The 10,320-nt window shown below is 46.5% G+C and overlaps 1 protein-coding gene across 1 annotated transcript; it reads right to left on the bottom strand.

Annotated features, from left to right (window-relative positions):
* Window positions 1-6,276: 6,276 nt before the first annotated feature.
* On the bottom strand, window positions 6,277-9,186 carry H257_04899 (hypothetical protein; the record flags this gene model as incomplete). Its single annotated transcript, XM_009829555.1, has 8 exons — window positions 6,277-6,559; window positions 7,004-7,205; window positions 7,392-7,463; window positions 7,524-7,778; window positions 7,852-7,933; window positions 7,983-8,150; window positions 8,216-8,568; window positions 8,781-9,186. The coding sequence occupies 8 exons, from the start codon at window positions 9,184-9,186 to the stop codon at window positions 6,277-6,279; spliced, it is 1,821 nt and encodes a 606-aa protein (XP_009827857.1).
* Between the last annotated feature and the right edge of the window lie 1,134 nt (window positions 9,187-10,320).

Here is a 10,320-nt window from a genome sequence, read left to right as displayed (position 1 = left end):
CATTCGTTTGCGTGTCTTGCCGGCCTTGGTTGCGCGGACGTTGTTCATGAGTGTATTGTAGGGGATTTGTGTGTCCCTAGCTACGTCAGTCCCCTTGGCCCCACCAATCACCAGAGCTACCGCCCGGTCCAGCTCTTGGCGCTTGTATCGTGCCATGTCGGTGCCAAATTCAAGATGCCAGTCAAGAAGTCATATAATCTTATGCAGGTTTTGCCGCCAATATTTCGAGCCAAATGATTGGCTATTGAAAATGCACCAAACACTGGTCCGTACACCAAAGACTGGTCGTTTACGTTACTATTCATCCTGCTCTAAACGAATGCAGACCGCCTCATGATGCATGTTTTGCCGATGTGCCCGTGAAAGCGTTTGAAAAACTGTAAAAAAAAGGTAGTGCAGCGATGATTGAACCAAGGACCTTCTGCTTGCGAAGCCAATGCTCTACCAGCAGCCCATATCGGTAGATGAAAGCATGAAGCAAATTCATTTAACACACTATCAAATAGTTCCGTACGGTACGGATAAGTACTCACTCCTCATTCCAACCTTACTGACCACACTACTGACCAGGTACAAACCACTGATAATCGACAGGGTGGATGGCACGAAATCGGTCTCAAGATTTCCATATTCAAATGCCCTTGGACATTTTGGATCAGAAATCGCCGAATTTAATGATGCGTTTTCAGAAATCACGACCAAAGAGTCAATGTTATCATGTGTGAAGGAAAAGAGTTAGTACACAACGTTACAACAAACGGCGACAAGGTTGTGGAAGTGATGCAATATTGGTGTCGTTTGCAATACAAATACCAAGTCATTTGGTCGTGTAGGAGGGACGGCACTCCCACGTAAATGATATACTTAAACCAAGTAGAAATGTCCACTGACCTGCCAAGTGTTTGATTCGAAACGCTTCTTTCACACATGAGTACTTTACACATACAAGTAACCAGATATATTTCGTCCAGAGCAGTCAGGAAGCTCAGTTTTCAATAGGAAAAACCAATAGCTAAGATGCAACTATTCTATTCGGTAAATTATTGTTGTTGTGACATGTGATCGAAGGAATACGAAATTCTCTATCATCATGATATCTCACCGATTGCAATCACTAACCTGCAATATTACGTCCCATGTAGTCAGATAACACTGCTTTAAATATGCAAACACAAAAGCAATGGCACAACTATTCTATTGGTTATATATTGGTGTATAATTTGACTGTCGTGGCATCACAATTCTGGCATGGCGTCATTCGAGAATTGTGTTGGAGGATGCAAGGTACGTTCATGTCATACATGTTCTGCTCGGTGTTCATGTCCATGCATGTTATTCTCGGTGTTAGGGTAATATAGCAATGTGAGTGGGTCCAAAGTGACGGACTTACGAAACGCACTGCAGCACACACGGGGAGGCTGTTGCACACCGTGCCTACCCCTACAATAAGTTGCTCTCTACGGTTTCCACAGAACTACAGTACTGTACTAAACTGGCGTTTTACAGTATACAACTATTCCCCCGACTTCGGTTGAAATAGCCAGGTGGAATTTTCGTAGTGAGAAACGATAAGTGATTTTTTTCCTTTGACCTACCTGCGGAAAACTCCTTTTCAGGTAGAGAGGTTTTCCATTATATAATGGGATGCTTGTGTCGTTCTGCATATAACTTGAATCTGCGTCCGTGGTATGCTTGGTCGGATAATCATGTGACAGCCTTGCAAGCCCAGGGAGGGGCGTAAGGATTACCGTCTGGGGTGTGAAGTAAATCCTATTTTAGGATGTGTATCAAACTACCACTAACAGCATGCTGATTGACATGCTGTTAATCGGTAATTGAAATCAAATGACAAAGGTCTATTCTGGCACTTATTTCGTTTGATTAGGCAAGAACCAATTGAAAGCTAAGGCCACGGCCAAGCCAGCGAGAAAACGTGAATGTGATGGAAGCTACCCCGATGGAGCCGAGTGGCACGGGCGAATGCGATGCGACTATGCAACGCAGTAAAGTGTCGACCAAAGAAAATGCCAACAAAAAGGCGCCACCCAGGCGAAGTCAGTAACGATGGCCGACAAAGGGGTTAAATGCAACGCCCAAGATCACCAGGACAGTGTGGCAGTTACCAAACAATACTGCAGACGGTGAGCAATATCTACCCGATGGGTGGAGCGAAGCCCGCCGCGAGTTGTTGCAACGCATTCAGTTGGCTTATCCAATCGATTCGGAGGAAGAAACCAAGGATGACCCCGACGTGGTCAGCCGACTTCTATTGTCCTACATTAGGCAGTATGGAATTGGTGGAGTTGCGGAGAACGTAAGTCACTGCCCAAGAACGTTTGGGCCTACGCAATGGGATGAAATCGCTGGTCGTCCAAGTGTCAACCAAGTGCATTGAGGCTTCTATCATGGGCGGCGCATTTGACAAAATGCGAGTCTTCGTACCGCGCATCACTTTGGTCGACGAGGGCAGCCAATCCAACCTCCCTTTCAAGTTGAAGCGGTGCCAGTTTCCAGTGAAGCTGGCATTTGCTATGACCATCAACAAGTGTCAGGGCCAAAGCTTAAGTCGCGTGGGACTTATCTTTCCTAGCCCGGTGATCTCTCACGGACAACTGTATGTTGCACTGTCTCGAGGGAGCCAAAACCAAGGCTGGAATTCTCTGTGTTAGTGCGGGACGGCCATATCACGGATTTCATTCTTTCTAAATATCGTGCACACATCGATTCACATGACTGTCACGAGCACAACCTGCTTTTTGAAGCAAATAAACTATTCTTCATCATACGTACCATGACGTATTTCCCCTATTGTATCATCAACATCATAGCAAATGTAGGAAACCCAAGCTATTTTCAATACCTACCCAACATTTGACCCCAAAAATTGTATGCATTATTTTTTCACTGCAGCGTAGGTGGGAAAACCTACTGTTTCCTGAAGCACATTGCCCTTCACATGAAGTGTCCCCGGAAGGACATGTTGTTCAACTCAAATATGTACAGGTCCGAAACCCTTGCTGTATTCAACAAAGCAAATCATCCTGCACATCAAGTTTCTACAGCATTGATTTTCCGCATGTGATGCCACACAACACGGCGATAGTTCGATAACACTGCTACTTGAATGACGAACTCCTTCCAAAGTGTATACAGAAGTACTGTTCACCACATCCAACACAGCGGTCGTCCCTGCAAGATGGGTCGACTGTACTCTGACCAACATATCACGAGTCAATCTGCGGAGCTATTGGAGTGACCTCGAGATGGCGCCGACTGTGTTCTGACCAACATGTCACAAGATAATAAGCGATGCGATTGGACATACCGGCAAGTTGGCACCGACATGCATTCTGACAAATACGTCGCGGGTCAAACGGCATCGCTATTGGATGTTCCTGAGAGGTTGAGCTAACTGCTTTCAAGTCAACACGCCACGCGTCAAAGATCACAGCGTGTTGGTGAGTTTAGATGCACGGCTTAGTCTTAGCATAGCTGCAAGGTTTCTACCGCAGCCAATACTACTTTCAGTGGATTTCACCGCAAAAAGGCTGATCCCATTTTCTCGCAAAATACTGGACCCCGTTGTACCGCAGATAGGAGAGTTTTGAAAACGCATAATAGAAATAGAAAATGTCTGAAAACTATGCCAGGCTCAACTACGACGACAATAAGTAGCAACGACAACGACATATCTTGCTCCAACCGATAATTATCACCGGCGGCAGAGCAACGGGCTCACCTAGTACTAACTGTAAAGCTGCAAAACGGACTGAGGACATTGTGGAAATTCATGTACTTCAACATGCAGGACACATGGGAAATCGAAGCATGCTCGCATCCCCGACTTCGGCTGTCGTCGGGCGATGTGAATGATCTATGCATTCTGCAAGTGATAGCATTAACGCAAACTCAGCATCATTTACATGTTGTAAGAGGCAACGTACCGTTGTGTGTAATCCCCGACTTGACGGTAACCTGCCAAAATCGGACTCGAAAGCGGAAAAACGCGAAGGAAATACGGAAAATCAGACTAACCCACTAAATGTGTGTCATTTGGTGGTAATTCTGAGACAACCAGCTGTGGATACAGTGGTATTTGGGGTGAACGGACACAATTTGATGAGTAAAACAGAAAATTAAGGAAATGATGGTGCGATAGTCTCGACGAGACACTTCAAGTTCAGAGCAGCCCTGTGACGTGACAAAAACGTGAGTCATCCATACAATTTGAGATTTTGAGCATGATATTCATAGGTTTATTCGACATAACTCAAAAACTACCCACAATTTCATTTTTGACAAAAAATTAAAAAAATTCGATATTTTACTCAAAACCTATACGAGTAGGTCACGATGGGAAGCACGGCAAGGGCATGCGAAGTTGCTTGTCGAATCCATGTAGCCCAAGTGATAATGAACATGGAGTGCAATGACCATTAAAGGAGGTGATATGGACATGCCTCACGTCCATTACCAACACCGTTCATAACCATTACCGTTCAATTTGGATAATGAGGAACTCAAATTGTACACAATCTGTTTCATTAACCCCACAAAAATGTATCAATCGCCGTAGCTCAAGCGGTAAAGTGTTGGTCTTTCAACAATAAGGTCCCGAGTTAAATTCCGGTTGTATATATCTGATTTATTTTTACGCCCCAGACACACATCATGGATATGTATGTACAGTACAACAGCATCTGCAGCGTTCGGCGTCTTTCAGGCCTCACTGCGATACCCACTATAGTCCCGACTACTCCCCACACCGCAATAGGTATTGCTGACGTTACGGAGTTCCTTGACGTCGTTCTCGGTGATTTAAGCCCTTTGGTGAGCGACCGGGTCTCACCACAGGACATATGCCACCGAGAACGACGCCAAGGAACTCCGTAATGCCAGAGACTGGCGTAACCACCACTGGTACCTGCAGCGTGTGGTGGCGACCATCACGCTTACGGCGTGTGTCCTGCGGTACTCAACTAGGCTTCGCCTCACCATACAACACTGCAGCCACCGTCGCAAGACCTTGGTTACTATACGGCGCAGACGCCGTCAAACACAAGGAAATGCCTAGTGTACCACCCCACATGCCATCGACGCATCCTCGCGCCAATCCAGTGTCCCGCAGTAATCGCAATTATACTTCGGGACAGTGTGCATCTCAAACCAGGGGGTTCTCGATTTAGGCGCATGCGCCTCTGGCGCATTGTCCGGTTAAATTGTATCCGGCAATCATCCTAATTTCGGGACTATTTGGGGAATTACAAATATCAAAACTAGGCAAAGCAGAATTCCTCAATCGTGTGGCAGCGGGGATGAAGGATGCCAAGCGTAAGCGGGATTACAACCGAGAGGCACGGACATGCATGCTCTGTGGGCAGTCGAATGTCAATTATCGCAAAGACAACATCATTAAGCACCCTATCAAGCACAGAAACGACACCCATTCCCAAGCCATTGAATGGGACGGTGCAAAAAACCCGCTGCTACCGCGTCAATACTTTGAGGAGCGCGAGGATGTTAACTTGCCATGTTACATTGACGAAAAGTCCGAACCTTCCGAAATAACCACCAACCAGAACGGTATCTTATTTCAGCGTACAGTAGCTCATACAATGTGTTAGGTGATGGCGACGTTGATGGCGATGACGATTTCGATGCGCATTTGGAGCGACTGGTTAGTCTGCCAGTCTCCTTTTACTCCGAAATCATCATTCGAATGCTTGGAAGTTTATGCAAACAACGCGGTCTGTCTCTGCCACCAGTTCCCACTCAAGCCGAGTCAACCCAGACCGCCGTTGCAACTGAAAGAGAAGTTTTGAAGCCAACAACGCGTGCCAAAAATGACAAAGTGACAAAGCTTTTGCGAAGCTTGGGTCATGTATAGTATTGTAGTAGCTAGTATCTTGAGCTGAAATACTGACACCTCATTACTACTCATTACTACTGTGCTTTGGCCTCAGAAAACATGGTCAAACTTTAATAAACTCCATCGAGCATACAACAAATAACTTCAGAATACTTCAGCTACTTCAAAAAGACTTAGGACATCTTCAGAAAACTTCAGAACACTTCAGCAAACTTTAAAAAACTTCAGAAAACAACGGAAAACGGAAAACTTTAGAAAACTTCCGAAACTACAGCAACCTTCTGCAAACTTCCGAAAACTACAAAAAACTTCGGAAACTTCCGAAAACTACAGAAAATTTCGGAACTTCAGAAAACTATTGAAAACTTCAGAAAACTACCAACAACTTCATAACTCTAGATTTCCCTTTACACAACAAAGTTATCGAACTGCTTGGCTACTTGCAACCGGCCACGAGAGGACACTGATGCTCCCACTGATGACTTTGCTTCAACCGTCGCACTACGTGGAGTCAAGGATACACGCTTGCGCTTTCCCGGATGGGCCGTTCGATGGGACAAGATCGACTTGTTCTCGTTGGAATTGATTCCGTTCCGACGACTTTCTTGGCGGAGCAACTCCCTCAGCGGCGCTTGCTGCAGCTCAGATGTTATTGACATGACCGACACTCGCAACTTGTGTTGGCCCAAGCTGCGGCATCGTAAATGGTGCTAAAGTTCCAGCGTAGCGACCCTGTTTGAGGCCTTCGAGCCAAGTTCGTCATATTCACCATACACAGTCGATATGTGTGGGGAGTGTTGGCTACCGCATTTTCTACTCGAGTACAAATGTTACGAATTTTCATAATTCGTTCACCTGTTGTCGCTGGCACTTTCACATTTTCGTAGACTTTCTTGGGGATGCCACGAGCAATAACTGGGGAGCTTGAGGACACAATTGGCAAGGAAGCTGTCGCTGAGGCCTCAGGGTCTTCAATGTTTAGTCGGCGTAATGCATTTGTATACATTGGATGGCTTTGAAGATGCCATCGAGGATGCAGGTTGCGCGGGCACAACAACGGAGCGTCAATACGACAAAACACCTGCATATTTATTTAATGTTAGTCTTCCATATTATAATTATTATTAGTCTGACCTGACAAATTCCAGCACAAGGAATCTTGCTTCTTTTAGAAGCAAAGCAATCACAAGTTGGGTGCCCACCGTCCTCGCCAAGGATGATCCGATGCGCTGCGTCTGCCACGTCGTGGAACTGCGAAGCCGACACATACCACTTCCCGGCAACTTGAACCACATGCGGCAACAACTCCGCTTGAAGAATGTTTGCTGGCCATATGCTGTCGACGTAATTTGACCAACGCCGCTTCGCAGTCAATAGCGTTACTAATTCATCGCACGCCTTGATTTCTTGTCGTTGAAAAATACCCCATAAATGCTCGGCCAACTGGAGGAGATTAAAACGACGTAATTCTTTCTTCTTTAGCCCTACGCCACATTGAAATATTACAACATTAGAACCTTACCGTTTTCCTTGATGACAGAGTTCATGCTTTCGCCTCGTTGTGTCACCAGGCTGCTGCATGTGACGACGTTGCCTAGACATGAGTTATGGAGGATTATTGAACCATTTGAAAATAGACATAGTTGTACTGTACCTGTGAAAGCGCGGCAGACCTTCTCTTTGTGGTGATATATACTGCATAATGCCTTGTCCGCCTCCTTGTACTCGCCGTATATCGTTTTCGCCCTGTCAAAGCGAGTTTGGAACTCAACTTTGGACATCGTGGCATATACAAGCGCGTTGCCCTCCGCCTTCGCCAACCCACTAAGCCCTGTGCTACCTTTGAGGATTACATCCACAAAGTGCTTTGTGCACAAGATGTGAATCATGCCCAAATCCAGTGCAACCCCTAATAGTAATAATAACCCCCACACACGACAACAAGTGTTAGGTGCACAAATATAGCAATTAATATATATTACCAGGATATGCACTGCCACCATCCGTCATGAGGGTTGCGTTAGCTTCGTGCAACTTACACAACTCGAGCCCCAGTTTCACAGTCTACATGTAGTAATTCCTTAATATCCATCACCATACGTGCACTACATACCTCGGTGTTTTCAGACTCGTCGAGTGCCACCCCGCAGAGTGCATTTCGTCCAAGGCAGTCGACAACAGTAAATGGCATCAACTTCAGGACGTACATCGACACATTGTGTGTCCCGTCGCACAGTACAAAGTCGGAGTACGACGTTGCATACTTGATCATTCCAGGTTGCTATATTGAGGAAGAATTAGTATAATATATGCATGAAAAATAGTCACATGAAAAATATATGATACCTGCATGACGACACTATTTAACTGCAATTCTGACGTTAGGTTGACGTGGAACACGCCGCCGGTGGCTTTCATACCATAACCCATTTCAAAGAAGCGGCCCATGCTGTCCACTTCCGGACCAAGGTGTAGGACCCGTCCTCTGTCCTTTAACCGAGATAGCAAACTGGGACAAAACATCCGTTCTGGATACAACGCGTCCATGATTTCCCGGACTTTGGAGACGGGCAAGTTGAATCGGCCCAGGCCGACAACACGGTCGATTTCGTCAGGCTCTAATTGCTTCTCCAGCGTCAACAGTTGCACGCCATGTCCAATTACATGCATTCCTGTGATACTGTGGTTATGCCCCAACCCTGAACGTAAATGCATAAATTAGGTTACTGAATGTAAATTTATTGTACCCAACCAAAAGTATATTGATTTGATTACAATACGAAGTTAAGGTACAACACATTAGATTACTGTACATAGATTTGAGCTAAGGTACAATACATTAGACTACTATACATAGATTAGAATACAATACATCATTAGATTGCAGTTACACTATACTTAGACGACTTACCTATGGAAGTGATGGAATAGTTCAGATTGGCCTTGTCAAAACTGAACTTGATATGCCACGTGCACGTCGACCGGCCACTACAAGCCTGGTCCTTGTGCGTGCAGTAAAGGGTGGATCGCCACATGATAGCACCTCGTCCACCGTGAACAGGGTGGGGGTTTTTCTCCGAAAAGTTCTTTCCCGTCCGCGACACTGTGAAGCCTCGGGCACGTGCCCACGCCTGCACGCAAGTTACGAACTCGTTGGCGTCATTGAATCTGTGATGGATACCGAGCAAGTCGCCGAATGCTGGTGCCTGGGATGGGATACCAACCGTCGCTGGTTCATTGCCGGATTCGTCAGCACCGGGCATTTCGCTAGGTGTGTGATCTCCCTCGGGGTGATCATTGCTGCTCGTCTCGTCCATTTTGTTTTAAGTGTGCGCTGACCATTTAACCATTCATCCGTATAATCTGCGATATCCGGATGAGTTGCCGTTTAAGTTCGACGATGATACTCCATAAAAACTAAATGTCCGTTATATTCAATAATCCTACATTTGATCCCGAAATTAGGAGGATTGCCGGATACAATTTAACCGGACAATGCGCCAGAGGCGCATGCGCCTAAAACGAGAACCCCCCAAACCAGCGCCCCGCCGCAACAGCTGGGGCTCCTGTAGTGATTGATGGCAGCAAGAGCTGTTACGGCGGGACACTCGTTTGAGATCACATATCGGTGGGATGTGTAGTCGTATCTACGGTATATTTGCTACAGGCACAAGCTGGTAGGTAATCGTGTAAATGAAAACTGAAGTTCTACTTGTTAGTCCACTATGGACCTTCTACTATTCTTTTGTTCTAAACATCTTGGACGAATGGTCGAATGATCGGACCTCGCGGCATGGCACAAGTTACCGAAGAAGTCAACCGCAATGAACACGACATGTCCCTTCGGAAAAGTGAAGTCCTGTTCTGCAGCGTGCAGAGCAACTGGGTCGCGCGTTAGTTTGACCCATTGCAAACACACACACTCTGTGTGTGTGGCGTGCCAAAGGTTCCGATACCTTAGTCGAGGTACTGAGTACTTTAGTGAATGGTAGTCAGTAGGCGCCTCGTAGCGTGTTTAACCTCTCTAGTGTCAGTGTGTATACTTGCTACCTTGACGAAGGTCCCGTGGCCGAAAGCCAAGAAGAAGCGGGAGACAAAACAAAGATATCTTTAGTTGATTGTTGAGCTATTCACTGGAGATGGTACGAGAACATTCCTACGACGAGGAAACGCCAACGAACGCCGAAGAACGATCGCGGTCGCGTGACCGGATCGAGGAGCCGCGAGGACGCGCCGCTCGGCGCACTGTTGAGAACCCGTTCAGATCTCCCCGACGACGACAGCCACCTGCTGTCGACGAGTGGCAACCGCCACGTGGTGGGATTTATACCCCTGCTACAACCCGAGGAACACCAGCTGTCGCAGCGTTTGTTGCTGCTGCTCCACCAACGACTGAAGCAGATGGCGCTTCAGTGCCGTTGCCAGCCGAGAACGATCCGTCCGACGTCCGT

Source organism: Aphanomyces astaci (assembly GCF_000520075.1).
Source record: "Aphanomyces astaci strain APO3 unplaced genomic scaffold supercont1.9, whole genome shotgun sequence".
NCBI classification, from domain to species: Eukaryota; Oomycota; class Saprolegniomycetes; order Saprolegniales; family Verrucalvaceae; genus Aphanomyces; species Aphanomyces astaci.
The sequence above is the reverse complement of the archived record's forward strand: the minus strand, read 5'-3'. Positions and strand labels throughout refer to the sequence as shown.